The sequence below is a fragment of the Pteropus medius genome, unplaced genomic scaffold (assembly GCF_902729225.1).
Source record: "Pteropus medius unplaced genomic scaffold, Ma_sr-lr_union100, whole genome shotgun sequence".
Lineage (NCBI taxonomy): Eukaryota > Metazoa > Chordata > Mammalia > Chiroptera > Pteropodidae > Pteropus > Pteropus medius.
In genome coordinates this window covers 12,386,630-12,402,061 of record NW_024340701.1, presented here as the reverse complement: position 1 = coordinate 12,402,061, position 15,432 = coordinate 12,386,630, and the positions used below count along the sequence as shown (strand labels likewise).

General features: G+C 39.0%; 1 protein-coding gene across 9 annotated transcripts in view; it reads right to left on the bottom strand.

Annotated features, from left to right (window-relative positions):
- Positions 1-825: 825 nt before the first annotated feature.
- Positions 826-15,432, bottom strand: part of FGGY (FGGY carbohydrate kinase domain containing) — a 364,704-nt gene continuing 350,097 nt past the window's right edge. For all 9 annotated transcript variants that reach the window (XM_039887657.1, XM_039887684.1, XM_039887635.1 and 6 more), the window contains 2 exons: positions 5,852-5,913; positions 826-1,054 (listed from right to left, as the gene is read on the bottom strand). In XM_039887657.1, the coding sequence (XP_039743591.1) occupies positions 973-1,054; positions 5,852-5,913 (144 nt within the window). In that variant the 3' untranslated portion in view covers positions 826-972. The remainder of the gene's footprint in view (positions 1,055-5,851; positions 5,914-15,432) is intronic.

The window sequence follows — 15,432 nt, the reverse complement described above, 5'->3', positions numbered from 1 at the left end:
ATCTGGAGGCACATGATGTCCATCTGCCCACCTGAAGTTAATTTCGATCACCCAAGAAGGTGTTGTCCTATTTCTTCCCTGTATAGTTAACATTCTTTTTCCTCTTGTAACTAAGAAACATTTTAAGAACATGCATGCATACATCCTATTACTCATCAAAATTCTCTCTTGGATCCATTGATGATTCCTGCCTGTACCTATCTTTAATATGATGACTGCAAGATGACAATTTTGCAATTAAATGCAATATCTGATTCTAGACTGTATCCTGTACAGGAAGAAGAAAAAAAACACCATAAAGGATGTTATTGAGTTACTGACAAAACTGGAATATGAACGGCAGCTTAAATAAAAGTGCTATATAAAAGTTAAGTCTACTGAAATTTACCCTCAAAGGACTCATAAAAATTTGTGTGTATATACTTACATACACATGGAGAATGTACAAATATAATAAAGCAAATGAGGTAAATGCTAAAAGGTAAAAGTTAGATACTTGAGTGTTCCTTGTATAATTCCTATTCTTGTATCTTTTCTGTAAGTTTGAAAGTATTTTCAAATGAAAAGCTAACAACAAGCTTTTAGTCCCTATAGAATAAACATTAGATGTCCTACCTAAATCACTATAAGCCTTTCATTTAATGGATGACCTTGAATCAATTAACAAATATAAGTTTCTCCCGGGCTGAATGATCCCCAAGGTCGGAGATCCCATGTGAGATGTCTGTCTCCATGATAGGGCCTGTGGAAACTGCCACCTGATGGCTTTTAGCCATCATGTTTTGTTATTTTGAAATGGTAGTATTTTGAAATGGAGGCCTCTAGTTCTGGTTACACATGTCTTTGTTTCTTTATTAAAAGACAATACAGAAATGATAAAATGATACCTAAAGGGTCTTGAATATAAGATGAAATGACAGAGTCCCTGATGCAATAACTCAGAACCTTCTGGCATTGGACCTGTAAGCTTTGTCAGTCCCCTTTCATGATTGCTGCATACTCCTTCTGGTGTTCAACCAGCTTCAGGAATACTTGATATTTCTTGTCATAATATCTGTGGGAGACAAATGAATACACTGAATGATCGCAGACAAACTGTTATGCAGCTTCTCCTTACATTTAGAATGGCAATATATCTGTTATGGTTTTGCACATACACTCCCATTTTTTGAATCCTTATAGCGTCCTGAGCAATGGATATTATTATTTCTATTACCTCTAACTTACATGGGGTGTTATCTTCATTTTAGAAGCAAAGACATTTGCTTGGAGAGGCATATCTAAAATAGGGTAGCTAAAAATTGGCAGGGCTAAAATTCAAACTCAGGTCTGTCTGAACTCAAAGCCTTCACTGTAATGTACTAAAAGGCTCAGGTTTAACACAGGGCCTTTCACATCCCCAACTTCAATAAACATTTATATATATGACTAGCCGCAGGTTTGACGACTGGTTTAAAACCACAGCCTGACCAGGGACAAGACTAAACATGTAATTACCCTTTGCGGATTCCACACCTACATTTCCTTTGCAGACTGCTTTATTTGGGAGTAAAACCCCATGAAAACGTGACTAATGCCATTCCTACAGCTATGCTTTGCCTTTAGGCATCCCATAGTGGACTCTGCCCTCCCTGTACTCTCTAGCTGATTCTTCAGGGGAGAACTGTTAGAACTTGGTGTTGGCCATGAGTCAGATGGCAGAGCAGCCCAATCCTGAAAGAGATAAGAGTAGCTAAGACAAATTATACTTGAAGACTTGTGACTTTGTCCATACTGTTCTTGCTTGGGAGGAGCTGACATAGGTTGAGGGGTTGATGAGGCCAGGTTAGCATGTCTTGATAGATTCTGTGGTGCTCTGAAAGGAAGTCCTCATGAGGGAGCTTTGGTGCAAGCTTGTGATTTGGGGGAGAGAGACTGCAAGAATAACCCTGGAACTTCTCCTTATAAATATGCAGAGCTAAATAGATTAATAAAAGTTTCCCCCATCCCCCAAGCATTTCTTTCTTAAGTATTATGATAACTCAAGAGCTGTGATGGGGCCAAACACAGCTTTGAAAGGTGGACTCTGAAGCCTGGATTTGAATCGCAGCTTGGCCCATTACTAGCTGTGTGACTTTGGATATGTTTCTTAATCTGTGCCTAAATGTCCCTATTTGTAAATGGGAATAATTATAGGATCTACTTGAACAGCTGTTGTGTGAATTAATCCAGGTAATCTATGAAAGGCACTTAGAACACTGCCTGGTTCATAGTAAGCGATATCAGTGCTAGTTATGGTAACTACTTTAAAAAAAATTAATATTCCAATATTATCATCAATCTAGCTATATGTGGGTTCTACTAAAACTCACTTGGTGAGCCTCCAAATTTATTAATCATAGAATGATTTTGGGAACAGTAATTTTCCTTTTTTAATAATACGCTGACAGTTTAACTTTAAGCAATTCTTTCACTCTATGAGGTGGATTTCCTAACTTCGGAATCTCAAAACTGCTAGAAGGGAACTTGGGTCCCTTCTCATATACTTGAAAATTTCCAATTTTAATATGGACAATTTTTTGTTGGCCTTACTCTTTGTACAGTGGGGAAGACACTGGTTTTGCAGGCAGTGAGAACTGGGTGACTTTGGGCAACTTCTTTAAATGATCTGAACCTCAGTTTCCCTGCTAGAAGAGAGTGATAACAGTACCTATGCCACAGAGCGACTGGATTTTAAACAAGAAAACGAACATGATACACTTTCTGAGCTGTCAAGTGCTAACTAATGTTCTTATATGCTTCTATTATCTTGAAATGCCCAGAAGTTGATATTTTTTCCTTTTTTTTTTTTTAAACACAGAAAACTGAGGTCTAAAGTACTTTTTCCCCCTGTGCTTTATAGTTTTCAATTATTTTTTATTGTGGTAAAATACACATAACCCAACATTTGCCATCTGAACCATTTTTAAGTATACAGTTTAATGGCATGAAGTACATTCACACTGTTGTGCAACCGTCAGCAACATCCATCCGCAGAACTCTTTCCATCTTGCAAAACTGAAACTCTATACTTGTTAAAGAATAACTCCCCACTCTCCCCTCTCCCCAGCCCCTGGTAATTACTATTCTTCCTGTCTCTACGATTTTGATTACTCTAAATACCAGTGTAAATGGAATCATACAGTATTTCTCTTTGTGACTGGCTTATTGCATTTTGAATAATATACGGTTCATCCATGTTATAGAATATGTCAGAATATCCTTCCTTTTTAAGACTGAATGATATTACATTGTACATATGTAATACACCACATTTTGTTCATCTATTCATCCACTGATGGACACTTGGGTTACTTCTATGTCTTAGCTACTATGGATAATGCTGCTACAAACAGGAGTGTACAAATACCCCTTGAGCCCCTACTTTCAGTTCTTTCGAGTATATACCCAGAAGTGGAATTTCTGGATCATATGATAATTCTATTTTTAATTTTTGAGAAACCACTATACTGTTTTATACACATTCCTACCAAGAGTGTGCAAGGGTTCTAATTTTTCACATCCTTGTCCACACTTGGTGTGTGTGTAAATATATATGTATAGTAGCCATCCTAATGGGTGCGAGGTGATATATCATTATAGTTATGATTTGCATTTCCCTAATGACTAGCGATGAGCGATGTTGAATATCTTTTCATGTGTTCATTGGCTATTTATATATCTTCTTTGGAGAAATGTCTATTTAAATCCTTTGCCCACTTTTGATTCGAGTTGTTCTGTTGTTGAGTTTTAGGAGTTCTCTATATTCTGGATTAACTGCTTATCAGATAATGATATGCAAATATTTTCTCCCATTCTGTGGGATGCCTTTTTTTCTGTTGATAATACTTTTTGATGCATAAAATTTTCTATGGCACTTTTAAGTGACTGCTCTAAGACCGCAGATAAATTCAGTCTGGGAATAAGGGTAAGATTTAGGATCCTCCTACAAAGTCACTAGATTAAAGTCACTAGATTATATTATTCTTTGATCTGGACTTATACATCAACCAAATCCCCTCTCTTGCAAATTCTCCCTACACACAGTTTCTCCTCTGTGGTACAGACCTAAGTAAATGTTCTGTACACTTTATAATGTGATTTGAGACCAGATGTGAGAGTAGCTCAGAGGGAAACTGGCTCCCTTTCTACTTGCAAATCTTCAGGCAGCCTGCAGATGGTGATAGAGCATTGTGTGTGCCTCTCTCCCAGAGGAGGGCTCTCAGATGACAGCAAGAAGCTAAGGATTCTTTGCAATAGGAACACATGGATTTACTGAAAGAATTTAAAAGCAGACTTCTCTCAAAAGTCTTGGGAGGGTCAACAAAAACACAGGGCGGGTGGAGGGGGTAGAACGATGTTTCTAATTTCAACAAAAGAGGGATGCTGCTAGCCTATGGCTTCCTCTGCATAGGGAACTCAGATCTCGCAGGATTCCTGAGTCAAGCTCCTCCATGTAAGGGCCAGTTCCTCTCACCCCTGTATTTAGAGGAGGGATTGTATTCAGAGGTTAACAGTCCAACATCATTTGGAGACATTCTTTAAAAAAAATGAAAAGAAATTGGATGGCTTTTTCTGTGGTTATTTCTAACTCTGTAAAATACTGATTGTGCTTTGGTGGGATCAGCATCTCTGACCATCCATTATACAAGGTAGAATCTGCTTTTATGTCTTAACCTCAAATACTTTCCTAAAATTATAAAAGGCCTTTGCATAACTGTCCCTTCATCTTTAAACTTAATACCGGTGATTTAATACAGATCTTTTTCATCTCTCATCTAGATGATTGAAAAAGCCTTCTATCTCATCTCTCTGCTTCTACCCTTAGGCTCTCTAATTCATCCTGTAAGAGGGATCTTTCTAAAACTCGCATCTGACCAGGTCCTACCACTGCCAGAAATTCAGTATCTCCATTCTGCCTGTAGGATGGAGTCTAAAGTCTTTAGCATGGCCTCAAACTCCTATGCGATGACCCTGTGTATTCCTCCACGCCCAGTTTCACTTCCTGCCATTCCCCATCTCCTGCTTTGTATTGCAGATTTATGAGTGGTTTATAGTTACACGAACATATCATGCTGTTCTCACCTTTATAATTGCATATGTTATTCCCTATACCAAGTATGTCCTTCCTTATCTTGTCCTATCTCATGACAATTTCTTTTAAGCATTTAAAGTCAGCTAAACTTTAAACTCTTCTCAAAAGCTTTCCCTCACCCCTGCAGATCACATTCCTTTCTTCCTTGGGCTACTCTGTCACCTGGTCATATTTCTATTGTAGAACTTACCCTTTGTTCTGAAATGATCTTTGTGCATAAGTAAGACTGTATCTTATTCCCCTCTAAATCCTGCCTAGAGGCTAATGAGTATAATGCCTTGAATACAGCAGGAGTTCAATATACTAGTGTTTTGTGACATGGGGTTAAAATACTGATCAAGGTTATGATATAGCCCTCTTTGCCAAGCGATGCAAAGGGTAAAAAAACCAAACCAGAACAAAACAAAAAAACAGACAGATGCTCCTGTGTCCTTTGGTGGAAGATAAAAGAGATCCACATTTTAGAACATAGACCAGATTTGCTGCTAATGATATAGGGAAAAGAACATTGGTCTGAATATTCAGAAGTGTGTTTGACCCCCAGGTCTGGCCCTACATAACTCTGTGATCTATGTAGGTAACTGAAAGTGACTTTATCTCTCCGGGACTTGGTTTTATCAATTATTAAATGAAAGGACTGGATTAGCTGACCTCCAAGGTTTATTCCAGCTCTAAAGTTGTGTGTGTTTGTATGCTCTCATTCCTTACCATTGTGCATATAAAAAAAAATAAACTTACCTTTTATCCTCAAGTCTGGGAAACACAACTTTCCCAACTTTGCTCATTCTTGCCATTGCCTCCTGTCAAATGGAAGAAAGAACACAGAGAGGTGAGTTGGAAAGTTATAACTGAAGTGAGGCTTGTCATAGGCAAGAACATTCTAATTAGAATTCATTTCCCCTTAAGATATTCAGTTAGTCCATTTTTTTTTTTCAATTTATTTTCTCCAGTGTTGGGAATAAAACCCAACTGGACACTAAGAGTTACATTTATGATCACACAGCCGGGGCTTGATAAATGATTATATATTGAAGCCTCTAGGGCATAAATAGCCCAGAAAGTGAAGCTTTTGTGATCGCTCCCAGGGAGTGATGGGAGGAAATTATTTCTCCTTCTCATTGCCTGGACACGAGGGCTTAAGAAGGCAACATAACCAGCCACTAAGCATATTGTCTGCTTAACTCAAGATAACAATAACTGAGTTAAACTCACTTTGCACCTGTACTGCAGGATAAAATATTTAAGACCTCTTTATTTTGCCTTCAGCTTTTGTCCAGTAGTCTTTGAAATTGTGAGTACAGGTATGGGATCTCTGGGCTAAGTCTAGACTTGAGTTCTGGTATGTGACTTTAGGACATTCTTGTTTTTATAGTAAGATAATTGGGCAGACAGCAAGTTGCAATGTCTGGGTGGACATGGTGTGTACAGCATCAAGATCAACCATGGATTACATTGGCCCCATTATATGACCAAAATGGTGTGGTTTCCTTGGGAAGTCTTCCAATGCTGTTAAAGTTATGAGAAAGTAAGGGGAAATGGAATGAATCCATACTTTGGCGTTCAGCAGACTTGACCTGGGAGACTACAAGCAATAATATGACAAAGTTCCTCAGAACAGGCCCTGTCTTAGAAACAATTACTGACATCTTATTCTTAAGGATGTAGTCATTCTGGGGTCTCATGTACAACTTCTTACTCCACATATTTATTAATTACTCACTATGTACCAGATGCTATGCTAGGGACATAGATTTGCATAAGACACCCTCTTTGTCCTAGAGAAACTCAGTGCTAGCAGGGAAGGAAAAAATGTAAAAACTGACTGCCACACAGAATGTGAAGGCTCCTGGGTATTTTCAAAACATCCAAGTGGCCCCTGCCCATCCTTGCCACCTTACTGTGATTTACACACACACACACACACACACACAACTTATTTACCTCTAACCCTCTTCTGACATGCCATGTATTTACTGGCCGATACGTTCCTTATCTACCCTCTCCACCCCTTGGCCTAACCAAAATGTAAGCTATAAGAGGCCAGGGCATTTTCTGTTTGCTTCTTAATCTCAGCACCTAGAATATTCATAAAACATCGAGATTCTTCTAAGAGCCAAGTACAGCACTCAATATAAATGGAATACAAAGATGAAGAATGCATAGGTCCTCTCATCAAGAAGTTCACCATAGAATGGAAAAGACATTTACCATGATCAAACTAGAGTATGATAAATAACTGTTAGAAGCAGATAAACTTTTTTTCAATAGTTATTCAAGGGTTAGGAAATGTGTAAGCTTCTTCAGCCGCTAATCACTTATACATATGTTCTATCAACTCTTCCTCAATGATGGGCAAGAATATTTGGAACTAGTTATCTGCCCTCAATGGATTAAATAGTGTTGGCTGGGAGGGGGCTCAGGGATGCTCACAGTAGCAAACACACTGACAGCAGAAAAGAAATGGCAGCCTCAAGTGAGGAGATTTAAAAAATTCTAAAAAAATATTGAAAAGGAAATCATGGTGAAAGGATAGAAACTAAAATGGGGTAGTGTGGGGCTGTTTTGTGAAGGGGCAGTCAAACACATCTTAGTGATGTCACTGCCATTCCACCTAACAAGGACATTTTCAGAGTCCTGCTCTGCTGTGAGGTAGGGAGGAACTAGCCTCCTCTCCCTCCTCTGACTGTTGAAAATGTCTTCAGAGAATACTCCTTCGGGTTGTGCTTAGGCCCCAGGCTTGAGACAACATTCCAGGACTGCCTTCCTGGGTGGGATCCTGGAAACTTGTATTATAGAAGATGCTCCATAAATGTCACTTCCCTTCCCACTGTAACAGATGTGTGTACAAAAGACTGGGAATTCCTTCTTCCTTTCTTCACATTACTTTTGTTAGTTTTAAAAATAAATTATTAAGAAACAAACACCAGCAATCGAGATTTCAAAGGTTTAAAATGAGGTTATTTTGTTTCTCAAAAAAGTACAGATTTAAGCATTAAACTTAGCTCATGCATGGACCCACTGAGATTTCTTCTGACTCATCCCACTGCCTGCCTCCCTTCTAGAGGGAGTTATTTGCTCCTACAGCAACTAGTACTTCCACCTATCACAGCATTTATGACAGGGCATTGCAATTCTTTGTTAGCACATCAGTCTCCCCAACTAGACTGTGAACTCCTTAAGACCAGAACTGTTATAATTATTTCCATAGCCAAACTCAGCATCTGGTATATCGTATGCATTCAGGGAATGTCTACGAGATGAATGAACGTACATACGACAGAACACTAAAATGGAAGTTTTGGCTGAGATCTAAAGATGACAGATATAAGATACTAAAGTGAGCTGGAAACAGACCACCCTGAAAAATTTGTAAAAAGGGTAGTTGAGGACTCATTAATCAACTCTTAAACCTTTCATCCACATGAGAAAAAGAGCTGGACTTTTAGGAGACAGCTGTTGGTTTACTGCACATCAGGCCTCCTTTTAAGGGAGGGCTGAGAGGAGTCTCCTCCCTCACAAGGCAAAAGAGCAGGGCTTCACTGAGACCACCAGGGAACTTGGTATGTGTCCCTAAGGTTATGGGACACAATGACTTGAGTGTGACTCCTTTCTGGAAGAAAAGGGTTGGCTGCCAAATCGGTGTAGAAGTGAAGGAGTACTTAGATCAGCCAACACCACCAGCGTCCGTCAGACTCCAAAAGGCATAACTGTTTCCCACAGACTCTAGGTAGCTCACATGTGAGATAGCTGTCAAAGGTTGCCATAGATAATGTCCAATATGGCCATGTAATTAGGCAGAGCAAGTCTGCATAAAGAAGCTTGCGAGGACCTACTGGATTTCTAAGGAATTAAAAGGAGAGCAAGTCATCTATTAGAACAGAAGGCATTAACAAGGACAAGATATTGTAAGTGAGAGGTTCCCAGAAGTGGAGGTCCTCCCCAAAATCTATGATTGAGCCTAACTATAAACACCTATTAGGGTAAGACAGCATGAAGCCCATTTATGACAGTGCTGATCAGATAAGAATTTTCCTACATGCCCCACCTCTTCCCTTACACCAAAAAAAGCTTATACACTGAGGAGGAAGTGAATGAGGAAGGAAGAAGACTCTGATTACAGCTGCCTCTTCTCCACTGCAGTAGACCCAGCTGGAAGAGTGAGGAGATGAAAATTGAAGGGATGATTATTATATATTCCTTGATAATCTAATTTCTGAATTTTGGCTATGTCTTACAACTTAAGGTACCATAAGACTTGTATTGTCTCAGTGACTGTACGTATCTAGGAAAGTAATGGAACTACCAGAATTTTTAACTAGGGCAGAGAAAAAATAGTTGCAGGAATGTAAAGAGGCAGAGGGAATAAAAAAATACAATTTTCTTGCAATTCTATCTCAAGAATTGTGTTTGTTCTAAACCCAAGTTACATATGCGTATAAACATTGGATAAAAATATATTAAAATGTTAACAGGTTCAAGAGCATGGGGGATAATTTTTTCTCTTGTTAACTTGTATTTTTGTATTTTCTAAATTGTCTACAGTAGCATATATGGATTTGATAATTGTAAGGAAAACAAAAATATACTGCCTTCTAAAATACAAAGTTATGCTTAAACAGACAGCCCAAATGACTCGTGCTTACTCTCCTCTTTCTTGAGAGGCAGGGCTCATTGTGGGTATTTGACACAATGAGGAGAACACCCAGAGAATTAGTGCTGTCATCAGAAATAGCCCTGCTGAATTTTCTAATTTCTCCAAATCATTAACATAAAACTGAAACCTCATGAACCCACTGGCTGCAGTAAATCTGGAAATTACCACAGCATAACAATACGAATTTATTATGGAAATGCTGACACGTGCTAAATATAGTCACCCCCCACAATATATTTTTGTTCAAAAAGGTCTATTTGAAGTTGGCCTCAAAATTCATACTTTTTGTCAGCAAGCAGGAGCCAGACAATCTTAATTTGCAGCACGCTACCCTCTTTGTTTGAGAGTCTAGACAGCACAATGAATGCAGTGACTTTTCTCTTTCCTTTTTGCCCACACAATGAAAGCTTTTAAAAACAAAATATTTTGTAAAATTGCATTTTAATCACTTCTTTTCTTTCTCTCTATAAGGCAGGGCTATAAATAAACCATGAAAGTTCACATTTGATCGTTACTTCTGAAAGCAAGTGAAGGGTTTCTGTAGAAAAAATAGGGGCCCTGTACCGTGGCCATGAAAGACGGCATTCACGCGGTATGACCCTTCCCCGCTGTGTCAAGGCCAAGCTGCCAGTTTGCACACACTGCTCACCACTTCTCTGGGGGCAGCACTAGTGATCACCAGGCCTGTGTGGGTGTGGGGAACACCCGGTTCTCATGCATTAGGGCCTGGTTTGGGAGCTACCAAAGGGCTCTAAGCTACACTGAGGTGAGTTACCCAGGAAAATTAAGTTAAAGAAAGGAAAAGGCTCCTCCACACTCATGGAGAAGATGGGGATTCCGTAAGTGGCACACACACTAATCTGGGGAGTGGATGATCTGTTATCTTCTCCGCTCCCCAGGAGAATTATGGCCTTAAGGCTTTAGGAGGGCTACCAGGAAGTCTAGGCCTAAACACCAAGGGGCACTGCAAGCTGGGCAGTGTCCAGTCATAATCTACATGGAAGAATAACAAGACCTTGCCCGGTGGGAGCTATACTACAAGCTCCCTGAAGGCAGGAACCAGGTCACTGTAGGTCTCATGCCTGGCACAATCCCAGCACTTACAGGTGCGTGGTTCATGACTGCTGAGTTGCTGAATGAAAGGGCAGTGACTTCCATGACAGGGACAGTGTAGGGTCATCTAAGCCTGTGTTTCTAAAGTGGCAGACATGCACTCCAGGGAGTGCTCAAGATGTTGCATTAGGATTTTGGAAGAAAGTATTGGAGGTGTCATTTATATGATTTTTAGTCTAAAGAAATTAATTAAGCTTTACCAGTACCTAATATACAGATTATTTTCAGATCCATTAGTTAGTTGGTCCACACATTAGAGTCATGAGTCAGGTGAGATGTGTGAGGTTTCCTGAGAAGAATAGCTCTATAACACTGAGGGGACAACAGCACGGCACTTGTTTGTATGTCCCCAGCTGCCAAGGATTTGCTACACGTCATTTACATAGCCCAGGGTAGTGGATTTATAGGTATTATCTAGTTTATTTAAACCAGCTCTCACAAAATGGGCAAGTGGCTGAAAAAGATTCAGTCAATGGATTAAAGATAATGGGGATAATTCAGATTCAATTAAACAAAAAATGGTAACACTTTTACTTGGCACAAGCTCTTCATATTATAAAGTAAAAACAATAAAGACCTAGTCAGATAAGACAAGAGTTGGAAAAAAATATCATGAATACTGTTTGAGATATAGACACACAGGCACATATGAAAGCATTTAGAAAGCATCAAAAATCACTTAAAAATCATTAAAACTCACCTGGCCATAGATGTACTGTACATCTTTAGATACTGCATGATTTTAATATGAAGACATCATAATAGGCAAATGTTTGAAATATTTTATTTCAGCTATATTTTATCTGTTTTATAGCACACATAATCTATAAGCTCAGAATATGTCTTTGCTCTTTTTCAATAAATAAATTTCCATGTATTAAGGATGCAAGCTTGAACTATTTCCATGTATTAAGGATGCAAGCGTGAACTATTTTTGAACTATATTATCAAAAACATGTGGCACCTACTGACTTAGCAGACAAGTCCATGGCCATTGTTATGTTACTGCTTTAAACCAACATTTCCCAGGTGCTTACTCTGTGCTATGCACTGTGCTAATCACTTTACATACATGACCTTTTTAATCCTCAGAATGACTTTATGATGCAGATATATATCATCATCTATCCTCGCTTTATGAATCAAGGAAGTAAAACAAGAGAGAGTATAAGGAATTTGCTCAAGGTCATAAAGCCGATAGGTAGTAAAGGCAGAATTCAAGTCCAGTTCCAGACCTTTGCTTAGCCCTAACCTCATACCCAATGTTCCTGTCCTCCCTGTAGTACAAAAGCCTCATTCTTGAGTCTGCTAGGCTTGAGTTCAAATCCCACTTCTGCTGATTATTAGCTGTGTGATTTCTTGTGTGAAAATGAGTGTGTGTGTGTGTGTGAGAGATGCACCAATACAGTACATTGTACTTTTTCTCACAGATGCTGACACATAGCTCTGAGATACATGAATCTGCCTTCTTGAGGAACTCTGACTCATTTAAGTGGAACAAGTTCACATGCTAATGTGTGGGCTCAGGCACATGACCCCTCCACAGAAAAACAAAGTGTAGAATGTGATTTTCCTTCACAAGCATTAAGAAATGGCTAGTTGTTCTTTTCTTTGTTTTGTTTTGACACAGCCATCTTTTGACCTGCATCTGGTATTCTGTGTAACCTCCGTGCACTGGAGACGTCAATTTAGAAGCAAGAAGGAAGGAGAGAAAGGAAAATGTGGGGGAAGTCTTCATCATTAATCATGACATGAAGACTTGTACCTCTAATAGTTTTAAATTCTGTCTGTCTGTCTGTCTACCTACATATACACATATATATCTTGTTTAGGGTGTTGATTATGTGGGGGTGTACATTTATCAAATTTCATCAAATTGTACATTTAAGATCTGTGTATTTCACTTTATGTATGCTTTATTTCAATTTAAAATTATAAAAGAAAAAATCCTATACGTGTATAAGTTTATGTGATGGCATATTTATATTTTATTTAATTTTTAATTACATGCCTACCAGATGAAGAAAAATATTTAAATGCCCTGTTTTCTAATTTTGACTCTAAAATATGCCTCAAATTAGTCTTTTGATCACAAAATAGAGGTGGGAGTGTGGAAGCTCTCCATTTGTGCAGGAGATGGAGATGCTAGTGGAAAGATACTGTGTTTTAGAGATAAATAGGCTTGGGATAGTATCTGGGCTCTGCTACTTAGTGGATGTGTGAACTAAGCCTCAATTTTCCCATCTATATGGTGGGAATAATATCTACTCACAGTATTGTTGAAAATTCCAGTATCTCATTCTCTGACTACCATATCATAACTTCCACTTTCATCTCTTAATAGCAGTTAGGGCCAGTCAGAGTGATTTTCAGAAAAAGAGAAAGTATGATGCAGTGATTAAAATGATAGATTCTGACTGTAACAGACTGCCACAGTGTGAAGTTGGGCTATATCACTTACTAGCTGTATTTAACTTCTTTATGCCTGTTTCCTTTCCTAAAAATGGAGATAATAACAGGATGCCTCTTGTAGGACTGTTGTTAGGATCATGAAAGTTATATTAGGTAAAGCACTTGAAACAGTGCCAGCACATAGTAAATACACCATAAAATTTATGAATTTATTATCCCACTAGCATGCAAACTCCATGTGGCCAGGGGTTTTTATTTGATTCATTCACTGTCCTAAGAACTGAGCCTGGCCATAATGGGCAATCCATAAATATTTGTTGAATGAATCAATGAATGAGGCAAACTAAATTTTATCTCTCTGGGTTGTTTTTACCCACAATACTTCTGACACCAAATGTGTGGGTTCTTTCCTCAGACCAACCAATTCTCTAACTCTCCAGACACCAACCGGGTATCCCATAATTCAATTTAATTTTGACACTAACTACCAGAGTTACATCAGACTCCACAGGTTTAAATGCTCAGTGCCACAAGACTTCAGATGTCAATCACAAGTCCAGGCCTCCCTTACTCCTGACTGACTATAAATTGGAGGTTCTGACGAGCGCTTTCACCTCAGATTTTATAACTTACTAGAAAAGCTCACAGAACTCAGAAAAACAGCTTGCTTACTATTACCGGTTTACTTTAAAGGATACAACTCTGGAACAGCCAGATGAAAGAGATACACAGGGCAAGGTATGAGGGTGTGGGAGGTGTGGGAGGTGTGAGGAGCTTCCATGCCCTTTCTGGGGTGCACCACCCTATGGTCTCTAAATCTGCAGTTTAGGGATTTTTTTGGAGGTTTCAGTATATAAATATAATTGATTAAATCATTGGCCATTGGCGAGTAACTCAGTTTCCAGCCCATCTTGGCTCTCTGGAGATCAGGGCAGGTAAGGCTTAAAGTTCAAATCCTCTAATCCGGCTTTGGCTTTCTGGCAACTGAACCCTATGCTGAAACTATCTAGGGGTCCCCAGCTACCAGTCATCTCATCAGTATGCAAAAGATACTCTTTTCACTCCAGAGATTCCAGGGTTTTAAGAATTGTGTGCCAGGGATCAGGGACAAAGATCAAATATTTATTTTTTGTTATATCAGGGTCTCTCATCTCTAAAAACTGCAACGCAGTCTCCTTGTCTACCTGGAAGTTTGTCGTTCATGGAAGATCTCAGCATCTGTTTACAAGACCCATCCAATGCTGAGTCTCATTGGTTTCAAAATGTTTCCAACTCCAGGAACTTTCATCTCAGGAACTTTATTTCAGCACTCCTACAGCCATATCCTGAAACTTAACATTCACTGAGACTTCTATACTTAAGTATATTCTAATATTCTAATAGACACTGACTTTAATTGCCTATTAGTCCAATTCCCACATTTTCCCCAGAATTCCTACCAAATGTCCTCCTCTACCTAATGGTAATTTCTAGACTCTCATCTCAATCCTGTCCTTTTCTTTCAATTCATATACTCCTTATGGCTTTAATTTCTTCCATAGCTAGGGCAGAGTACACCATCTATTTCATCAAACACATTGACTAACAAGAATCACCACTGATACTCTCTTAGTTGCCAAGTTCAGTTGATATCTCTAATTCACAGAAACCATTTAGCCAAGATATGCTTCGTTTATGGATATTTGTTTAGGGCAGAGCAGGTCAGTGGGAGACTGCAACTCGAGAAAGTGCAACATCCTGAAAGCTCTTGGGTTCTGAACACCTTGAAAATTTATACTGCCTGCTTCAAAGTTATTTCCATGCTGGGCAGATTCTTTGGCCAGCACATCTGGTGCCATAATTGGCAGCCAAGAATTAAAATGTGATGGTATTAACACAGTGCACAATGATTGAGCTGCAAGGAATGGTAAGTAGTCAATAGGCTTGGTTTCTCTGTGTTTAGGTTGGTAAATAACAAAATTATCTAAGAGAGGCTATCTCTCCACACTCTTCAAAACTCCCTGTTTGGGATCTCCAATTCTCCTAGGCCAGAGCCATATTAGAAGTAGGGCTTGGACACCCTGGTCTAGCTTTACAGCTGGCTTTAGCCTCATTTATAGTACAGAAGTCCCTCTGGCTAAGTTGGAATTTATTGCAAACC